The 22546-nt window shown below is 49.4% G+C and overlaps 1 protein-coding gene across 7 annotated transcripts in view; it reads right to left on the bottom strand.

Moving 5' to 3' along the window:
- The window catches only part of PRKAG2 (protein kinase AMP-activated non-catalytic subunit gamma 2), a 310081-nt gene that overhangs the window by 24417 nt on the left and 263118 nt on the right, over positions 1-22546 (bottom strand). For 4 of the 7 annotated variants that reach the window (XM_018046688.1, XM_018046690.1, XM_018046691.1 and 1 more), the window contains 3 exons: positions 16540-16646; positions 2009-2090; positions 917-975 (listed from right to left, as the gene is read on the bottom strand). In XM_018046688.1, coding sequence (XP_017902177.1) covers positions 917-975; positions 2009-2090; positions 16540-16646 — 248 coding nt within the window. The remainder of the gene's footprint in view (positions 1-916; positions 976-2008; positions 2091-16539; positions 16647-22546) is intronic. The other 3 variants (XM_018046689.1, XM_018046694.1, XM_018046693.1) reach the window with 1 other exon arrangement.

Below are 22546 nucleotides of genomic sequence, written 5' to 3'. Positions count from 1 at the left end.
ACGGGGTGACAAGAGAGTTGGACACTACTGAGCAACTAAACAAACAACAGACCATCCAGGCAATATGCGGGGGCTTCTCCGGTGGCTCAGATGGTGAAGAACCAGTTCAGGGTTCCCCGATCCCTGGATCAGGAAGACCCCCCAGAAGAGGGCATGGCAATCCACTCCAGTATTCTTGCCTGGAGAATTCCATGGACAGAGGAGACTGGTGGGCTACACTCCATGGGATTGCAAAGAGCTGGACACGACTGAAGTGACTTAGCATACAGGCAATAAATAAGTACACAGAATCCCACTAATCTGAGGATTTCTGAAAGCTGAATAAAAAGGCCATTTTTTTTAATGTTTCCTGAGACTACTTTCTTCAAGCTTCAAATATCAGACTCATTTACACTGAAGTTTCCTGCATATATATGTGAAAGTGAAAGTTGCTCAGTTGTATCCAACTCTTTGGCACCCCAAGGACTGTACCCCATGGAATTCTCCAGACCAGAATACTGGAGTGGGTTGCTTTCCCTTCTCCAGGGGATCTTCCCAACCCAGGGATCGAACCCAGGTCTCCCACATTGCAGGCGGAATTCTTTACCAGCTGAGCCACAAGGGAAACCCAAGAATACTGAAGTGGGTAGCCTTTCCCTTCTCCAGCAGATCTTCCTAAGCCAGGACTTGAACTGGGGTCTCCTTCATTGCAGGCAGATTCTTTACCAACTGAGCTATCTAGGAAGCCATGTGTGTATGTGTGTGTGTACTGAGCTATCTGGGAAGCCGTGCGCGCGCGCGCGTGTGTGTGTGTGTGTGTGTGTGTGTGTATTTGGAAAGATCAACCACACAAAATCTTAAAACACACACACACACGAAATACATGGATAGACATACACAGTTCCACTTACTTGACATAAGGATTTCTGGCACTTACCATGGGTGATTTATAGTATCTATGTAGTATATTAATGAAATCTGTAATTGTTAGCATTCCTGGAAGAAAGAATTACATATTAAATATAAAACTGTAAAAGCATTCAAGGAAAATTTCAGGTGATAAGCAAACCTGAAATATTTATTTACTAGAAAACCTTCTAAATTATACTATAATGATTACCAGCACAGCTTAATATATCATTTAAAACTATTAACCTGTTAATTATCTACCCCAAACTAAGATATGCAAATTTAACTGAAGTTAAAGCATAATAGTATTTAATGGAATTAATCACAATATTTGGCAATTCACTGAGAGAAAACTTTCTGAATGTTACAAAAACTTCATGAAAGACTTGCATCTGCACGCAAATAATTTTGGATACTTTAAGATCAAGTATACATAAGCTCTAGAGACATGACACTTTTGGTGGCACGTGGATGGTTTTCTGAGAATCCTGCTAAAAACGATGGCTTCCTCAGGCACAATTTATGAAGGGCCCACTGTGTGCCAGACACCAGGACTACAGGGATGAAGACAAGGACTGCTTCCCTGATGAAGCTGCAGCCTGAGGGCAGGCGGACACAGGGAGTCATCTTAAGCTGATGCAGTGCCTGCTGAGAAGGGGCAACACCCACAGTCCACCCAGATTCCTAAGGGGACATATTATGGAGCCTAGATACTGGGAGTCCACGGTATTTTTAATAGTGTAACAATGATGTAGCAAAGGCATCAACCATGTTTCCATCATTTCATCTGCTGTGTCAGAAAGACGTTCACCCAGGACGAAACGGGGGTGCCCTGCAGTGGGAACCTAGCAGAGTTGCCGACCAGCAGAGGGCAGGCCTCAGGCCGGGGACCCCGGGTTCCTGGGGCTCTCGGGACAGGGAAAGGCCCGGAGGAAGCTTTGGAGCCAAAAAGGTGCTGGATGAAAAGAAACCCAATAAGGTTCATAAATGTTTTGAATTTATTAGCAGCCCAACCTCACAGGATATAAAAAGTAACGGTGTTTCTAACTTGGTCATGTTTTACGAGCTGGATTCCAGCACCTCAGGTGTCCAGATTTCTCCCCAGGCCCGCACTGCTTACCTACAAAACTTTGTTTTTTACTCTCCCACAGAGGTGCTGCTCGAACACCATTGGCGACTAAGGCAAAGAAGGCCTTTTTAACCTAAGACAAGAGAAACAACACACATTTTTAGTCATACATATGCAGGGAGAAAAGCACCTTCAGCTATTAGGTTGGTGGAAAAGTAACTGTGGTTTTGCATTGTTGAAATTTGCCATTTGATATTGGAATCCATTCTTAAATGTGGTTATGTTATACATCATTTTAATGCGCCTTTCTCGCTTTATGTTTTTTTGCTAATGACTTATCACTTGCTGTGTATTTTTGTTTATTTTAGACTATGGAAATGATGATAGACAAAAAGCCAGTTCTAGCAATTTCTTGAGTTCAAAACAGGTTGTAAAGTAGCGGAGACAACTCACAAGACAAACATGACATTTGCCCAGGAACTGCTGATGAACGCACAGCGCAGTGGTGGTTCAAGAAGTTTTGCAAAGGAGGCGAGAGCCTTGAGGATGAGGAGTACAATGGCCGCCCGTCGGAAGGTGACAAGGACCAATTAGAGCAATCCTCAAAGCTGATCCTCTTACAACTATGCGAGAAGCTACCAAAGAACTCAGTGCTGGCCATCCTGTGGTCATGCAGCATTTGACACAAACTGGAAAGGTGAAAGGCTCCCTAAGTGGGTGCCTCACGTGCTAACCCCAAATCAGAAAAATCGTCGTTCTGAAGCGTCATCTTCTCCTGTTCTACGCAACAACAATGAACCATTTCTCGACTGGACTGTGATGTGCGACGAACAGTGGATTGCATACGACAACCAGCAGTGACCAGCTCAGTGACTAAACCGAGAAGCAGCTCCAAAGCACGTCCCAAAGCCCAACTTGCACCTAAAAGGTCACAGTCACTGCCTGGTGGTCTGCTGCCCGTCTGGTCCACTAAGCTTTCTGAATCCTGGAGAAACCATTACCTCTGAGAAGCACGCTCAGCAGATCGATGAGAGGCACTGAAGGCGGCAAGGCCCGCAGCCGGCACTGGTCAATGGAAAGGGCCCAATTCTTCTCCACGACAAAGTCCGACTGATGTCACACAGCCAACACTTCAAAAGCTGAAGGAATGGGGCTACGAAGTTTTGTCTCAAACCACATATTCACCGACCTCTCGCCAACTGATTACTACTTCTTCAAGCATCTCAACAACTTTTTGCAGGGAAAACAGTTCTTCAATCAGCAGGAGGCAGAAAATGCTTTCCTGGAGTTTGTCAAATCCCAAAGCATGGGCTGTTATGCTACACAAATAAACTTCTCACTGGCAAAAATGTGTCCATTGTAATGGTTCCTATTTGATTAATAAAGATGTGTTTGAGCCTAGTTATAATGATTTAAAATTCATGGACTGAAAATGCTATTTATGTTTGCACCAACCTATTAAAATATTCAACCTAATTTTACCAGTTATCTTCAACATTGAGTTTTGTAATTTGATAACTTAAAAATAACTGAATGTATTAATATAAGCAATACGCTTCTGTATTATATTGTAAGGTATACAGGGATTGGAGATTATTTTTTGAAACAAACAATGCAATTACCCTCAAAAATTTTTTTTCTTGTATCTAAAGTGTCTTGGCTACATACAGACTTCATATAATTACCACCACATAAAAGAATTAAACTTCAGAGTTTAATCCCTTTTATAGGTGGTTATCAGTTCATTTGAAAACACTGAAGTTGTATCAAAGTACTTGAAATGAAAATCTGTTTTTCATATGTTTAATAACAAAGCATCAAGCATACCTCCTTCATTCCCCTGAGGGTGAGAAAGAGGAGGAATGAAGGACAAAATATACACATACTTTTATACATTTCTGAGATAGACACCCACCACCATATGCCCGTCGCGGGTTGGGTTTTGTTCAGCGTAGTTCACGTGCAGAATCTCTCTGAGCCCCCAGGACAAACACCCTCCCAGATACCATGGCAGGGAAAGGCGGCGGTGGAGGTGATGACTTACTAAACTCAGTGATGACAATGACCTCTAAATATAGAGAGCAAAGGGCATCTGGAAAATGGCTCAATTTTACTGATTATCAAAGAAATGAAAGTTCAAGCAAATTAAAACTATCATTTATAGCTGCTAAATAAGCCAATATTTTTAAGTTGCAACACCTAATATAGGCGTGGCTGTAAAACCACCGGTGGCATCAGGAATTGTTAGAATAGTTTCTGACCCACAGCTTGTATCAAGAATCACAAAAATACTATTTGTATACCAGTTTTTTCTCTGTCGAATTAGTTACACAAAAATTTCAGGAGTAGGATTTTTGAATTGATGATGTTCAGTGTGGCATTATTTCTACTACAGAAAACTGAAAAAAGATCTGCCTCCCGCAAACTTGTTAAATACTGGCATACCAATGAGAAAAAAAAGTACCAAACAGTGTAACTGTGAAAACTGTTGAAGTGGGGGGTGGGGAGGATTTATGGCAGTGAAAATGCAGACTATAACATTATGCATTATAATTACATAGAACATGTATTTAAACAGAAAAGATCAAAGAGAAGCAAAAAAATGTAAACTTCTATACTAAGGAGTTGAAGCAGTGAAGTGTATGTCTTAAAATTTTTTTTAATTCTGTTATAGTTATGTTTATAATCAAGAAAGAAAAAGGCTCTTTTTTCACCCACTATATTCCCAAACCCCTTGTTAACATAACAGCGAAAACAAATGGGAGGATTACAGGAACTGAAAGCTTCATGTCAGAGGAAGAGTAATGGGTTGGCACTGGTTTCTGCCTTTATTTATGGAACAAGAGTGACTGATGGAGGTGCCTGGCTCATCAGAATAGGAGCCGAAGGACGGCTGGAGCTGAGGGGGACTCCCATTGGCCGTTTCCCACACTTGTCCTGGCCGAGCCTGGCACTGTCCTCAGAACAGCGGGGACTCCATCAACCTGCTGGACAAATGGGCAGGGGACTGGGGAGAGGCGATGAGAAGAGCCAGTCGAAGGGCATGAGGGTCAGGCGGGAACTGAACGGCATCCACAAACTGCTAAGATGGTTTTCGAACCACAGCTTGTATCAAGGATCACAAAACATTCACAGTGTATGGAACTAAACGGCATCCAGGGGTGGTGAGCGAGGGTGAATGGTCTGTTTCTATCTGGACCATGGGAATCTGGGAATCCTTGGTGGTGGGCCTAGAAAATTTCATCAAAGGATACGGGGAAAGTCACGGACAAATAGATTCTGAAACACATTAAATATCTGCTTAGCTTGTTTTTCTAACTGGCTGGAGTAGGCAGGAGTGGGGGCACTTTTAAAACCACAAACTGCTCATTGTTTTCTCCAAAATAAGAGATTTAGCACAGAAAAACCAGTGTAAAAATGATTCACGAGGGTCATTCATGTAAGCCTGAGCAACCACAGCCGTGAAAGTTCTGGTTTGGCCATGGTGAAATAGCTGAAAACAACTACACGAGTTGGACAGACTGTATGCAAACCCTGATGGGAAAGCGCTGGCAGGCACCACACAGGCTGGATTCAAGGGGCTACAGCTATTGAGAGAAAAGGCATGGACTGAGCTCCATAATCTTTCTGGAAGTTTTTCCAAACGCATTTTTCCAATCATCTCCAAATCAGTGAATTTCAATAGAAAACTGTAATTAGAGTCAAATAAAACGAGGGCAGGAAACACAAAGAAAACCGCACCCAGCACTTCACAGGTAAGATGCTAGAAATCAAAGGCAAAGAGAAAACTGAATCGACCAGAGGGGAAAAGGATGTTCACTTTCAAAGAAGCAACACGTGCACAGATGGGCACACCAGCAGAAGCAGGGTCTGACTCTGAAGACTCTGAAGACGGTGACTGTCCCTCCAGAAACAGGAAAACATCTTGCTTTTCCACAATAACTTCTCTGCCTGACCTGCTACTTGCAAGCTATTAGGTGTCAGTTGTTCAGTCCTGTCCGACTCTGTGACCCAATGGACTGTAGCCTGCCAGGCTTCTCTGTCCATGGGATTCTCCAGGCCAGGATACTGGAGTGGGTAGCCTTTCCCTTCTCCAGGGGATCTTCCCAACCCAGGGATCGAACCCAGGTCTCCCACATTGCAGGCATTACCAGCTGAGCCACCAGGGAAGAGGGGAAACACAAGAATACTGGAGTGGGTAGCCTATCCCTTCTCCAGCAGATCTTCCCGACCCAGGGATCGAACCCGGGTTTCCTGCATTCTAGGTGGACTCTTTACCAGCTGAGCCACCCGGGAAGCCAGACGCTGAGGAAAATGCTGAGAGTGAAGCAGAGACGTCTCCCACGGCCTTCAGAGGGGCGAAGCTGCAGGACCAACCAGGCTGACCTTGGCTTTTCCTTGGCTCAGGCCCTCCGCCCTCTCTGAGCCCCGACATTCTCAGCCACACAAGAGGCTAACAGACAACGTTTTCCTCACAACTGCATGGGCTTTTTTTGTGTGTTCTGGCCATGCCACATGGCTTGCATAATCTCAGTTCCCCTACCAGAGACTGAACCTGGACCTTTGGCAGTGAAAGCCTGGAGTCCTGACCACTAGGCCACCAGGGAGTTCCTGCAAGTGGCTGCACGAACCAGACTTGCTCTGAAGATGTTCAGCAGTAAGAGTTAAAAACGAAAAAAGCTTTTAATTTTCCAGTCTCTACAAACCAGACCAGAAGCAGAGAAAGATTTATTGTCTTAACTTCAGCCACACAGACTGTTGACATGTCGACAGGTCATGGAGGGAGGGGGCCACAAGTCGCCCCTCCAGAGACAGGACAGCACCCCCTGGAGTGGACAGGACGCGCTCTCAGCCCGAGGGGGGTGTGTGTCGGTGTCGCCGGTCAGCAGCCCTGCCTCTTCCTCCTCTGGCTTGGCTGCAGCTTCTGCACCATCAGGAGACCTTCTAAACCTGCTTCCTTAGCATCACGTGTGCGGAGTCCTTTGAAACTGTACTTAGAAAACTTCACAACTACAGAAGGCACAGGGTGTCACCAATTACCAAACAGAGACAGGATAAAAGCGGACGGGCACAATCGAGTTCCAGTCTTCAGGGAAAAACGACAGGGTCCCTGAATACCTTTGAAAAATTTCTTTCTTTTCACCTGATGAGCAATTTACTTAAATGGATACCATTTAAAAATTTTGTATTTTAACAGGCATGGGGGACAGAGTCAGGCGTGGGGAGGGAGAGTCAGGTATGGAGGGAAGCCTACGACTGGAGGCTCCGAATGCCTGGGGGAGGCGGGGGCAGCTCTGAAAACAAGCAGGGAGATTGTTTCAGATCAGATCATAACCGCATCAACCATCAGAGGACTTTTTCCGGAGAAACTGCATCAGAAATAAAATGCACAAAGATGAACACCTGGGCGCTTCCAATGGAAAAGACAGCTGGCCCGACTCCTGAGTGAGACCCACCAGGCGGAAGCCCCGAGTGAACAGCGTGCTCCTCCAGCCGTGGGTGCTCTCTGTGTAACTGTGCGCCACTCGGCACAGCCCTGAACACTGAAGCCTCGTGAGCTCTAGGCGGTGAAGAAAACAGCACAAAAAGGGGACGTAAGAAGAATGCTAAAGAGCAGTGCAGGGGCCACGAGCTCCTGGCTGAAGTTCCAGAAGAAAGGAGAGAGCAGGAAGATGACCTCGGGAGAAACAGCACGAGGAACTCAGACCGAGTGACAGGTCAGGCCCCAAGGCCCACTCGCCGGCTCGCAAGAGGAAAACCCTACAACCAGGCACGAGGGACAGAACTGAGGCGCCTCGGAGATACGGAGCAAACCTCTAAAGTGTCAGAGGGGGAAAAGAAATCACACATCAAAGACGGAGATTAAAGAAGGAAAAAACACTGCAGCTTTCTCTTCAGCAACACTGGCAGCTAGAAGCAGTGGAACAAAGGCTTCAACATTCGAAATACACATTATGGAATTCTGTACAGTCTACAGATTGAGTGCAGCCAACGTTTAACTTTTCAAGTAACTGCTTTCTCATGTATCTTTTCTTGGGAAGTGTACCAAGGTTTGAATCCTCCTAACCCCAATATGACTCATTTGAAAAGATCCTGATGCTGGGAAAGGTTGAGGCCAGGAGAAGGGGACGACAGAGGATGAGATGGTTGGATGGCATCACTGACTCAATGGACATGAGTTTGAGTAAACTCTGGGAGTTGATGATGGACAGGGAGGCCTGGCGTGCTGCAGTCCACAGGGTCACAAAGAATTGGACACAACTGAGTGACTGAACTGAACCCCAACATGACCTGGCTTCCCTGGTGGCTCAGTGGTAAAGAAAGTGAAAGTGAAGTCTCTCAGTTGTATCCGACTCTTTGTGACCCCATGGACTGTAGCCTACCAGGCTCCTCTGTCCATGGGATTTTCCAGGCAAGAATACTGGAGTGGGTTGCCATTTCCTTCTAGAGTAGATCTTCCCGACCCAGGGAGCGAACCCGGGTCTCCTGCACTGTAGGCAGAAACTTTACTGTCTGAGCCATCTGGTAAAGAATCCACCTGCCAATACAAGACACACAGATTCAATCCCTGGGTTGGGAAGATCCCCTGGAGAAGGGAATGACAACCCACTCCAGTGTTCTTGCCTGGAGAATCCCATGGACAGAGGAGCCTGGAGGGCTACAGTCCATGAGGTCTCAAAGGGTTGGATGGGGTTGCTGAACAACAGCAACTCCCTGTGTGATGGAGCTGAACGGGGTTAGAGGAGGTCACCAGGGTGGGACCACTGTCCTCATGAGAAAGACTTAGACTGGTCTTGCTCCCCAGGCAACTGTCCGCAAGCCGGGAAGACAGGCCTCACCAGCCAAGAGGACTTGGGGCTGGGAGAAATGAAGCCCGCCGGTCTGCGGGCTTTTGTCACGCAGCCCTAGTGGACCAAGGCAGGAAGCTCCGGGGAAAAGTGCTCCACCAAAACACAGGGAATAAATCAAGAGCGCAGAACAGCCTGCGTTCAGGTTATCAGGAGAGGGTGGAGGCACTGACAGCATGAAGCAGTAAGGGTCTCGGGTGATGGTGACGACCGAGGAGGAGACGCAGAAGCAGCAGGGGTGGGTCTGCAAGAGGCTGCAAGCCTGCGGGCCCCGCCTGACTGCACAGGAAATCCTACTGAGAGGTCAGATGGTGGGAAAAGCCTTAGATGATCAAAGAAAATTAAAAATGGAAGGATTCCGAGCTCCAGGAGTAACACTGAACTGAACAAATAGGAAATGTCACCGCGGTACAACATGAGACAGTCAGATGCATGAAAACACCCCCTAGATATGGTTAATGGGGGCAGGGGGGCCGGCAGGAGGGGAGGAAGGAAGCCACGCGAAGAACAAAGCACCTAGGTGCCAAGTTAGGCAGAAGAAAAGTGCCTTAAAGTGAATGACTCGAGCTAAAGAGGCAGTGACTGCTAGGCCTAACAGCTGAACTGCTGTTTCTGGGAATACGACGAGGGGGCGAGGAGGAACAGAGACCGCTGTTGGTATGCAAGCCTTTTTGCACCACCTCTAAACGACATGACCGGTGAAGCCCACTGACTGTACTTCCTTTAACAGCCCGCCATTTGTTGTGTGAGCCCCTCCATCCGGTCAGCCTCACACCGTGGTTCTGACCACTTAAGTCTTTTCTGGAATACCGATACGCTCTAATTCTCATTGTTCTGGACAGCAGGGACTTACTAATTAGACCCAGGGATCATTCAGCTTATTGAGGAATCCTTCTGGATCTTGGTTATTATTTTCTCTCTCTCAGCTTCAAATCATCTGTTAAGTAGATGATGCCGCCAATAAAATCAATATTCAAGGCACTGCCCCAAATGCTGACGGGCTTAGAGGGAAAGAACCTTAAGGCATCCAGCAATTTCTTAGCTAGATTACCCCAGAAAGCAGAGCCTGGCCTGCCCGTGGCTTATCTGAGAAGATGACCCCAGGAGTAGGAGTGACAGGCCTGCAAGGAAGAGGGGGGCGGGTGGTCGAGCCAGCCTGACAGGGCTTGATTCCCCTGGGGTCTTCTGAGGACTGTCCTCCTGGAGGGGGAGAGGCAGGGGCGCTTACCCAGCTGCTCGTCCCCTGCTAGTTCCTGAGGCAGGGTGCTGCCCACCGAGCCTGCAGGAGGCAGGGCTGGCTGGAGTGACAGGTGGCCTGGTCCCGGAGAGGAATCCAAAACCACCAGGAGCCTCGCTCAAGGGAGACCGAGATTTCACTGACGTTCTTTTAAGGTCCATCAGTTCAGCTGAGTCGCTCAGTCGTGTCCGACTCTTTGCGACCCCATGGACTGCAGCACGCCAGGCCTCCCTGTCCATCACCAACTCCCAGAGCTTGCTCAAACTCATGTCCATTGAGTCAGTGATGCCATCCAACCCTCTCATCCTGTCCATAATGAGCCATTAAGTCACTGAGCTGCCTAAATACACTTCTGTATCCTATCTATCAGGACGCTGCGCCAGGCTCTGTCAGCCCCCAGACTGGCCTTTCCTTCACTGTATTACCACAGCTACGAATGATCCAAAGAGGAAATCAGGTTCCTCGCCCTCACTTTCTGGGGTCAGGCCATGACAGGTTTCCAGAGACTACTACTTTTGTTAATGCTTCATTCAAACACTTTACCTGGGATGGACACTGCGTGCCCGGCTGTTTTTCCAGGAATCTTGTTTTTCCTCTTACCTCTGGCCTCAGGCCTCAGGCCTCAGACCTGCTCACCTGGTCTCCACAATTCCTCCGACACCACTGCACAAGTTGGGGCCAGGAAGCAAACAGGCAACTTCCTACAGTCTCCACACCTACCCTGGACTTAGCTTCTTCTAATCACCATTGATTGTACTTCTTCCATTTTGAAGATCTTTGTCCTTGACGATGAAAAAGCACAAAATGAGCTGAAACATCTCTCTTCCTCTTTATTAGCCCCTGCAGCATGAATTTTGGAAACAGGCTGAACCCTTATCTTTCTTGTCTCTAAAGTAGGCAAGTGGGGCTTTCCTGGTGTTGCTGTTGTTCAATCCTTAAGTTGTGTCCGACTCTGCGACCCCAGGGACTGCAGGATACCAGGCTTCCCTGTCCTTCACCATCTCCCGGAATTTGTTCAAACCCATGCCCACTGAGTCAGAGATGCCGTCCAACCATCTCATCCTCTGTCGCCCCCTTCTCTTCCTGCCCTCAATCTTTCCCAGCATCAGGGTCTTTTCCAATGAGTCACCTCTTCACATCAGGCCGCCAGAGTACTGGAGCTTCAGCATCAGTTCTTCCAATGAATACTCAGGGTTGATTTCCTTTAGGATGGACTGGTTTGATCTCTTTGTTCCCCAAGGGACTCTCAAGAGTCTTCTCCTGCACCACAGTTCGAAAGCATCAATTCTTTGGTGCTCAGCCTTCTTTATGGTCCAACTCTCACATCTGTACGTGAATACTGGAAAAACCATAGCTTTGACTACATGGACTTTTGCTGGCAAAGTGATGTCTCTGCTTTTTAATATGCTGTCTAGGTCTGTCATAGCTTTTCTTCCAAGGAGCAGACGTCTTTTAATTTTGTGGCTACAGTCACTGTCTGCAGTGATTTCAGAGCCCCTGAAAATAAAGTCTGTTACTGTTTCCACTTTTTCCTCATCTATTTGCCATGAAATGATGGAACTCGATGCCCTGATCTTTGTTTTTTAAGTGTTGAGTTTTAAGCCAGGCTTTTCACTCTCCTCTCTCACCCTCATCAAGAAGGACAGTTTAGAGATCAGCATTTACCCTGTCAGTTACCCAGGTAACTTACATCCAATTATACCAATATATGTTAGCTTTCTATTCAATGACTGCTGTGGTTTCTGTGTCCTGACTGGACCCCAGTGGATCAGAAATGCACCCAGGAGGGTTTTGGGGACCAAGGGTTTGGGACTGGGCTCATGTCTTGGGGCCTGAACACAGTGCTGAGCTCTGGGTCAGTGGGGCCCAGACCCCGTGGCCCCGGGCAGGGAGCACTGAGAAGGAACCAGGGTTCCCCGTGACAGGTGTCCCTGCCCCAGCCTGCAGTTGCCAGAGGAGAGCCGGGGCCAGAGATGCAGTCACTGCGGCGAAAGGAATGTGGATTCTGGTGTGGGCAGAGCCCTGCCAGGCTGGGGACGGAGCCTTCACACAGGGGATGGAGCGTCACCACCCCAGGGGTCACTGCCTCCCCGCGTCTTGGACGTGAAAGCCGAGGCGCTGACTTGGCTCAACCCCAGAACCCAGCACAGCGACAGGGCTGGTGTCAGAACCGCCTGTCTTGGCTTGGAGGCCCAGGGACAAGTTTTCCTGGGTGGAGACCCTGCACACATGGGGTCACTCATTCCCCAGACAACCGCAGCCACCCCCTGCCGCCCCGAGACCTGAGTCAGGCTCCAGCCTGCCCCAACGAGGGCCTCACACGTGGGGACGGGGACAGGGCTTCGCCACTTCGTATCTGCAGAAACCTGGAAACTGAGCATGGGAACTGCTTCTAGATAACATGGGATTTGGTGGAGTTACCAGCAGCATGGATGTGACATCTAGGGCAGCCGCTGGGAAGGCTCAAAAGCTTTCCGAGTTGACGGCCTTGAATGTAGGCCATTGCGGAATGCCGAGATGCCAGAACTCTGGTGCTCTGGGGAGTAAGAGTGAACCCACGGGCTTATGGAGATTTCGGCACGTGCGCCTGTGCGCCCAGCCCCCAGCCCTCTTCCCCGCCAGACCCTCCCCGGGTCTGCGCGCTAGGACGTTCCACCCTGAGCAGCTGCGTGCTGGCGGCGCTCCACAGGGGGCGCACCCGTGTGGACGTCGCTGATGCGCGTGGGGTGAGGGTCCTCCGGGGGAGGGCAGGGCTACACTGAGCTGCCAAGGACGAGGCAGCAGGCGCCCGGCTTGGGTGAGCGTTCTGTCTGATCCACGGGCCCTTGGCAATGGCTGACCGGTTACAGCATCCCTGGGAATGAGGCGGATGCCCGGCCTCTGAAATGTTCCTTGATCCACACAGCCAGAAACACTCTCGGCCCAGGGTCTGAAACCCTGCCTTAGTCATCAATGTGCAGTCCCATCCTCCCACCATTTCCAGACCCAAGTCCCAAACTCGGTCAGGGTCCCCTGAGGACGGTGCCTCACCCGGGACTGCTGCTTCTCCAGGACGGCTGAGCACAGAGCTTCCAGGGTCACCAGGCACTGGCCTTGAACAGATGCCACTTCCGAGCGCTCCCAACGCCACTGCGGCTGCAGTCAAGTGGGGCAAATGGTCTGCCAGGGGACAGACGGAGTCTCGGCCAAGGCCAAGCCCCGGAGCTCAGGGGTCTGCAGGCCGTACCGGCTACCCGAGTTCTCGAATGGAGCACTGGGGTCCCTACTCTGGCTCTCGGACACACAGCGCATGGGATGCTATGGTCGGGCAGGATGTCCCTTGAAACCACAGGCTGGCGAGCCAGGGGCAGCAGGGTGTCCCTGGGGAAGCACAGAGATGGAGGTGCTGACCATCACACTCCGGGGGGACCCGCCCATGCAGCTAGATTCCTGCAACTCCAGCCGAGCATCTTGGACCCTGCAGCTCCACCTGCAAGCGCGTTCTCTCTGGACCGAGGTACTCGGCCCCCGAGGTACAGGCCGCCTTGGCGGACACAGCCCACTCTCATGCTCTCTGACTCCACCGTCGACAGAGATGCTGACTGGCCCCCCAGGCCTCATGTCATGCACGGTGACATCGATGACATTGGGCTGCCTGGTCTGACGGGCAAGGAGGAGCAACGCTTTACAGATGTCTCAGAGTGATGTCCGCAAGCCAGAGGGATCAGGGTCGGGGGGTGGGCAGCAGCCTGGAGCGTCAGAGACCCCCCCACCCTGTGAGACTCTGCCTGCCTCCTGCTCCCCGCCACCTCTTGGGCCTTCGGAAAAATACGCCCCCGTCTGAGTGCTGCTCTGACCCGTGCACTGAGTGACCAGTGACAGCGGTCTTCAGAGGGCCCACAGCAGGGCACGGCTCTGCAGCAGGGTGGGCCCCTCGTCCACCTGGGCCTGCGACCCCTAGAGGCAGAGCTGGGGCCGCTGGATGAATGGCCCACCGGGCACCAACAGGCGAATCACTGGTTTGGGGCGGGAAAAAGATTTCAAAAAAAAACACCACACTTTCTTCTGCAGGTCATTATTTTCCTTTTGAGAAATGGCTCCTGGCTTCTTACAGGGCCTGGTAGGGGAAGAATAACTCAGCTGAAGGCCGAGGGACCGTGCAAGCCCAGAGCCCACCCAGAGAGGGTGCATCGGGCCTGTCTAGCCCGAGTGCTGGGCTGTCAGCATCTCCAGCCGTGGAACCATCTAAGGCAGGCTCCTGCCCTCCAGGGAGTAGCGGGGACCCGGGCAGCGCCCCCACCTTAGTCATACCACCATCAGGGGCTCGTGACGACCGCTGACCTCGAGGGAGAACCAGTTAGCCCGATGAGCAGGAGTCTGGGACGTGCACTTGGCTTCCAGGGCACCAGGAGACAGGCGCTGCGCGTCCGCGGACACACGGGGGCATCACAGCCCAAGCCACAGGAGGCCCGCGGGCTCAGAGGCCAGGGGCGCGGGTGCCGGGGCGGGCCGTCCCCCGCCCCGCCCCCGCCCTCCTCAGGCCTCTCTAGTCGCTTGTTTTCTGCGACCCCTGTTTTCAGTTCACGTGCGGACAGCTGACCCCGGCTCCCCAGACCAGCAGTGTCTCTGACACCCTCAGAGTGACGTGAGCGGAATACATTTCTTTTTTTTTAACTGAAACACATCCTGGACAAACTTCTAGCCGTCTCGACGGCTCCGTGCTGCCCTACCACGGGCACACCGGGTGCTGTCCCGGCTGCCACCTCGAGAGGAGGGTGACCGTCGTGTGGTCCCGGGGACGGACATGCTGCAGCCCCCCAGCCTGCTTCCCTCGCCCTCGGGACGTGTCCAAGGTCACCCTACAGGCTCTGTCTAGACAACGGTCTGCTTAGCCTTTCAGACACATAATTAACTTTGCTGTCACCAGTGCCGACGTGTCACCCCCATTTCCATGGCAACCTGTTTTAGCTCCGTGGAAGCATGGAGCCCACAGGATTCGTGACTTTCATGGGATGAGGCTCAGACAGCTTCTATTAATCAGGGGGGGTGACAGTCACTGGATTAGTGACCTCTGAAGATCCATAAAGCATCACATTTTTCACGTATCACTCGCCCTGGCTAAATGCTACATTCAGAAAAGAGTCCATTTCACGACGAGGGAAAAGCTGAGTAAGAATGAAACCTGGGATCACTTGCTTTTCTGTTGCTGGAAAACCTCCAGTCAGGCCTTTGGCAGATGTCTTTGGGTAAGACGGGGTGATCTACTTATTTGGGGAATTCAGAATTTCCAGGTACTTCACTACTGCAGTCTGTAGTTTTAGGGGTAGAGAAGGTTTCCTGAAGTTACTGTCTGCTTCCCTAAGATCCTGCCTCTGGATACCGCTCTGTCTTCCTTGAGTCAAGGAATCAAGAGCTGGAGAAGGGGCCTCGAAGGGTGACTTTGTGAATTTGCCAAAGTCACAGGGTATCAGGCCAATTTACCCAAAAATCAGAAACAATTGGAAAATAAAATTAAGGACAAAGCGATTTTCACATTCCTGAGAATTCTGGGCACTGAGGACAAATGCAGACAGAGTGGTCCCCTAGAGCCCAGGCGTCCTGGGGGAAGAGCCACAGGGTGTCCCGGGGAGCCCACAGGCCAGAGGGCTGGGCAGGGCTCCCAGGACCCCGCTGGACGAGGAGCTGAGGACCCGGGGTGAACGCACTCACCCGCTGGAGTCCCACCGAGGGAAGGAGCGGTGGTCTTCACCTGAGAGCTGCCCCTGCAGGCCCTCGGCCCCTCCCCACTCTCCCCCAGTCCCCTCGGGGGCTCCCCAGGGGGATGATGCCCTCATAAAGTGCCGATGGCCGTGAATTCCTGCCTTGACAGCTACTTCTGGGGAACCCAAGCGAATGTAATCCTCTTGGTAAAGATTTATGCATAAATTTACATGCACACAGGAATACATATGCATGCACACATATCTTATTACACTGGATGTAACTGGAGTATATTGAATGTGTTATCTGGCACTTTTCACATACGATTGTAAGTCATACTGGTGTAAAACAAGTTGCAGTAAGCACAATTTTAATACCATAATAATCGGGTTCAAATTTTCTGCTGAAAGAGATCGACAGTTTTCTCTTAAGAGATTATCCACCTGAGTAATTTTTTTCTTTATAACTGAAGTTTTTTCAACTTTATTCTGGTAAATAACTAACACAGGGCATCAGGATGTGCCGAGGAGGGAACAGGATGCACACACGTCAGGGAGACCTGAGTTCAGATTCCACCCCATGACTCCCTGGGTCTGTGGACCAAGTTCTCAAATTCTAGAATATGAGTAAACTCTAGATAATGAGCTTCCTTATCTGTTAAACAGTGCGTTCCTTAGAAGACTGCCGTGATGCCTGAGAATTCAGACGGTAAACCTCAGCACAGGCCCTGATATGCAGAAAGGACTGGGTCCAAATTACCTGACAGAACAGCCACCGAAATAACACAGCCCAAAATCAGGGACACGGGCCTCACTCACTTGTAATGTGGTGTCAAAGACGACAAGCTTGGAGCTGGTCGGAACGATGTCGTAACACTTGTGAGACCTCATGAATCGCATGTAAACGCCGCTTTCTGAGTCTTCTGCTGAAAAGGAATAACAAGGCTAGTATCAGTGGTAAGTAAACAAGAACTTCCTCTATCAGAGTAAGAGTATGCATGGAAAACCTATTGTTAACTCATTTAATGGAAAATAAGAAATGTTTTCCCCTGTAAGAGCGAGAAGCACCTGCCACTAGCTGTCCTTGCTGATGCAAGAAGGCAAAGGAAGAAATGAAGCCTCTGGGCCGAAAACGAAAAAGCAAAACTGTATTTGGCGGACTATATGATTTTCTACATAGAAAATACCAAAGAATTATAGAAAGCTCACAGATCTAAAAAAAAAAAAGACAAAACAAAAAGTTTAGCAGGTCACAGACAGCAAAGTGAAAAAACAAAACAAAAACACACCTGTACCGTATTTCTACATACTAGCAAGGAACAACTAGAAACTCGAAAATGTTGAAGGCATCATTTATATAAACATGAAATGGAAATAAGGATCTACTTAAGGAGACCTGGAAACAGTAACCGCATGAACAAGTCTGTATAACATCATCTCTGTTATTTCAATTCCTGTAGAAGTTAATGGACAACTGGCAAAAGGAATGAGAAGGTGCTGGATTGCAAGGCTGTGGCTGTGGCTAGCTGCTGGCCCAGTGCCCTGCCTGCAAGGACCTCACTCCTATCTCCTGGTCCACTCACAGGACACACCTCCACACCGCTCAGCCCACACCAACCTCTACATTTGGGGAAGATTTAGATTACCTGGACAAAATATCCAGGGAGAAAAACTGCTTTACTATTGTTGTTTGGTACCTAAGTCGTGTCTGACTCTTTGTGACCCCACGGACTGCAGCACACCAGGCTTCACTGTACTTCACTCTCTCCCAGAGCTTGCTCAAATTCATGTCCACTGAGTCAATAATGCCATCCAACCATCTCATCCTCTTTTGTCCCCTTCTCCTCCTGTCTTTAATCTTTCCCAGCATCAGGGTCTTTTCCAATGAGTCAGTTCTTTGCCATCAGATGGCCAAAATATTGGAGCTTCAGCTTCAGCGTCAGTCCTTCCAATGAATGTTCAGGACTGATTTCCTTTGGATGGACTGGTTGGATCTTCTTACTGTCCAAGGGATTCTCAAGTGTTTTCTCCAGTGCCACAGTTCAAAAGCATCAATTCTTCGGTGCTCAGCCTTCTTTATGGTCCAACTCTCACATCTGTACACGACTACTGGAAAAAATACAGCTTTGACTAGATGGCGCTTTGTTGGCAAAGTGATGTTTCTGCTTTTTAATACGCTGTCTGGGTCTGTCATAGCTTTTCTTCCAAGAAGCAAGCATCTTTTAATTTCATGGTTGCAGTCACCATCCATAGTGATTTTGTAGTGATTTTGGAGCCTGAGAGAATAAAATCTGTCAATGTTTCCATTTCCCCCTCCATTTATTTGCCATGAAATGTTGGGACTGGATGCCATGATCTTAGTTTTTTGAATGTTGAGTGTTAAGCCAGCTTTTTCACTCTCCTCTTTCACCTTCATCAAGATGCTCTTCAGTTCCTCTTTGATTTCTACCTTAAGGTGGTGTCATCTGCCTATCTGAGGCTGTTGATATTTCTCCCAGCAATCCTGACTTCAGCTTGTAGTTCATTCAGCCCAACATCTCACTTTATTATACATACTAATTAGCAAGATGGAGTTTCCCTCATGGCTCAACAGTAAAGAACCCCCCTGCCAATGCAGAAGACATGGGTTTGATCCCTGGGTTGGGGAGATCCCCTGGAGAAGGAAATGGCACCCCTCTTCAGTATTCTCACCTGGGAAATTCCATGGACAGAGGAGCCTGGTGGCCTACAGTCCATAGGGTCACAAAAGCGTCGGACATGACTAAGCGATTACAGACAACAGAATTAGCAAGATGAGAGTTAAAAGTGTAAAATGCCATGACAGGAACCAACTTCCTTGACTGTGTCAAGAAGCCCGTTATTCCATTTCCGACTGTGGTGAACAGAGTCCATGCTGGTTGGTTTGCCAATTTCATGATAAAGCTGTTTAGTGAACTACTCCCAAACCTCTATTTCCAATTCTGACCTCTTTGGGGCACTGTAACTCGGAATTCAAACTCCCATCTTTCCCACCACCTCTGGCACAGCCGCCTTTTTCCACATCTCCCCTCCTGCTCGTGGAATAAAGTCAGCTGACCCTGGCTGGCATTCAGGCTTCCGGGCTTGGCTCCTCCGTGACCCTGCTTGCCTGTTTCCTGTTCTGTCCAGGCACACAGCTGTCTGCCAAGCTCCCTGCAGCCCTTAATCTCACGTTCTGGCAGTCGTTCCTCCTGCCGTAATGGAAACGCCCTGCTCTCCACTTCCTTGCCCCATTTCAAATGCCATCCTCTCCACAAGGGCACTGACTGCCTGAGTGCTTGCTTCTGCGCTGCGATCCCAGGTATTACAGGAAGTGACCCCATGCAATTTATGTGACAAGCTCGAAGGGTGTGCCTGGATTTGCTCTACGTGTGAGCCGACTCAGCAACTGAGGTGGACTCAGAAAGTTAGGAAGTGAATGGGAGTGGGGTTTCAATCCGTGTCGAGGAGCTGCTGTCTGCTTGGCCAACCCGCTGTGCAGACACTTGCCGTGTCCTCCCAGCACGTGAGGTGGCGGGGGCAGCGAGGGCTCCGGGATGTGCGTCCCCCGATGGGTGAGGTGCTGGACCGCATGAGGCCGCGGGCGGAAGCGACCCCGAGTCAGGAAGGGCAGGCTGTGTCCACTCTGCACCTTCCACGGCTCCTCACTGGGCAAGCCAGGTGTGATCCGCACGGCTCCGATAGTCTTTCTCTTCCTGGATCCTAACGTCTTTGAATGGTCAGAATCTTACCCATTTACTACGTTAATCAAGCCCATCAATACCTATTTATTGCGGATGGTCTTAGTGTGGGTTCTCCCACAGCTGACCTGTGAGACCAGGGGAAGCGAGATGAAAGGAAAGAGTCAGAAAGAAAAACACCAATACAGGATATTAACACATACATACGGAATTTAGAAAGATGGTAATGATGACCCTATATGTGAGACAGCGAAAGAGACATAGAGATAAGAACAGACTTTTGGACTCTGTGGGAGAAGGCGAGGGTGGGGTGATGTGAGAGAATAGCACTGAAACGTGTATACCATCATATGTGAAACATCCCCAGTCCAGGTTCGATGCATGAGACAGGGCGCTCAGGGCTGGTGCCCTGGGATGACCCTGAGGGATGGGATGGGGAGGGAGGTGGGAGGGAGGGTTCGGGATGGGGACACAGGTACTCCCATGGCTGATTCAAGTCAGTGTATGGCAGAAACCACTACAATATTGTAAAGTAATTAGCCTCCAATTAAAACAAGTTAATTAATTAAAAAAAAAGAGCTCTAGTGACCTTCCTGGTGGTCCAGTGGCTAATACTCCACACTCCCAAATGCAGGGGGCCCAGGTTTGATCCCCAATCAGGAAACTAGATCCCACCTGCTGCAACTAAGAGTTCTCAGGCAGCAACAGAGACAGAAAATCCTGCACGCTACAATGAAGTCCTGGTGCAGCCAAATCAATAAATAATAAGTATTTTTAAAAAATAAAATAATTTTAAAAAAGGGGGAGCTCTAGTCAGCAGGTCACAGCTCCATGCAGTCACAGCTGCTGGGGACCCCGGAGAGGCTGTGCATGCCTCCTCATCAGGACCACCCTGCCCACTCTGGTTAGGGGTCACCCTGGGGTGATCTGCCTCAAACCCACAAGTCCAGCTGCCAAAGAATACCCTCAGGTAGAGGTGTTCAGATAAGAGAACTTGGATGCAGGGGAGTTACCCATGGCATCAGCTCCCAAAACTGTGAATTTTGTGTGCTAAACATATTTTGGGGTACCATCTTAATTCGTCTTATTTTAAAAAACATTTAAATAAACATTTTCTTTTGAATAGCTTTAGATTTATAGTAAAGCTGTGAAGACACAGAAGCTCCTTGTATTCTCCACATTGGGTTTCCCCTACAGGGATCATCTGAGGTCCGCCTAGTCAAAGCTATGGTTTTTCCAGTAGTCATGTATGGATGTGAGAGCTGGACCATAAAGAAAGCTGAGCGCTGAAGAATTGATGCTTTTGAACTGTGGTGTTGGAGAAGACTGTTGAGGGTCCCTTGGACTGCAAGGAGATCCAACCAGTCCACCCTAGAGGAAACCAATCCTGAATGTTCATTGGAAAGACTGATGCTGAAGCTCTAGTACTTTAGCCACGTGATGCAAAAAGCCAACTCACTGGAAAAGCCCCTGATGCTGGGAAAGATTGAGGGCAGGAGAAGGTAAAGACAGAGGATGAGATGGTTGGATGGCATCACCGACTTAATGGACATGAGTTTGATCAAGCTCCGGGAGACGGTGAAGGACAACGGAGCCTGGTGTGCTGCAGTCCACGGGGCTGCAAAGAGTCAGACAGGACTGAGTGACTGAATAACAGCAATCTTGTGAGATAACATTCCCCTAAAGGATGCGCTGGCGTGTTTGTCACGACCGACGAATCACAGTGACGACTTACGCATGATTAAAAACTCACACTTTAACCTCAGTGTGGACACATGGTATCTCTCTCATTCTCTGAGTCACAATCCAACCCCCTGTTAGGACTGGCACTCGGAGTGGCAGGGTCCCTCCCGAGGATGGGGCTGCCCGGCGCACGGCCCACATTCCTGGAGCCCACCGGGGCTGTGACTCCCTGTCAGCCTCCCCGGGGTGTCCCTGCTCACAGCTGCAGCCCCCATGCCAGCGGGATGTGGGGAGCTGGGCCCTCGGGGTCTCGCTGTGAGAGGGGCTCCCTCAATTCCCTGGTGGTGGGCGGTGTGCCTTCAATCACTGTCTCACATCAGTGGGGTGTGTCTGTCTCAGTTATTCATCTGCCTGAACTGTCACCCCTCCGGGCCAGCACCTCACAGGCAGCCCTGTCTTCTTAAGTCTCCCCAGACCCTGACCTGCCGGCCCTGATAATCCTGAGGGCCGCTGGGAAGGTACTTAGGATGAGGTTCTCCGGCTGATGTTCTTCTCATGCTTAGCCTGCACTTCTGGGTTTTGAGGCAGGTCTGTAACAATTTTTTGGTAATGTAAAAACCTTGACCAAACAAAGCAAAACATTAAATATGTAAAACAGATAATAGTAAACTGAATTTTGGTTTGTTACAAATGCTAGATTACTAATTATGTAATAATATTGCTAACAAAAGCGTTAGCCTTTAAAGTTAGGAGAATAAAGTATAATACTACGAAACATCACTGCTTCTCCACCTTTGGTAGAACTTTCTGAATAGGGTACTGTTTATTTTATTTCCGTGATGATGAAGTCTCCAATTGTACCTGAAGGACAAATGCACTGAAACAGGAAATAAAGAGTCAACTGGAGTTAAACCAAAAAGAAAGAAAAAAACAACCAAAACCCCCCAAACCATTCAACCACAAGAGGCTGTTTGGAATATGTTACTAAAATTCCTGAGAAGGCCAGTTCAAGCTCTCATTACTCGACAGGTAACCCGGGCTAAGACAGCATCACAAGGTCCCCAGGGAAGAGTGTAACCAAAGGGTGTCTCACTGGCACCCATGTTGTGGTCTGTGAAAGCTGCCCATCGCGGATGGATGGATGTTACATATTCCATCACACGCTAACCCAAGGCCGTTGTCCACGGGAGTGACCGAAGACTACTGCCGCCTAGGAAAAGTATATGTTGAACTGTTTACCTATGACGGTTAGCAGAACAATCTAGAAACTGCGACATCTAAGCTAACACGGGAACAATTCTACACACGGACCAGTGGGTCCCTCCCTGAAAGCAGATCTGATTACACAACCCCCTTGACTCGTCCTCACTTCTCAGCACAGCCACTCAGCCGCCACGTACGTCCCCCAGGAATTTCACACCCTAGGATCCCATCCACACTTCCTT

This window comes from Capra hircus, chromosome 4 (genome assembly GCF_001704415.2).
Source record: "Capra hircus breed San Clemente chromosome 4, ASM170441v1, whole genome shotgun sequence".
Taxonomy (NCBI): Eukaryota; Metazoa; Chordata; class Mammalia; order Artiodactyla; family Bovidae; genus Capra; species Capra hircus.
The sequence above is the reverse complement of the archived record's forward strand: the minus strand, read 5'-3'. Positions and strand labels throughout refer to the sequence as shown.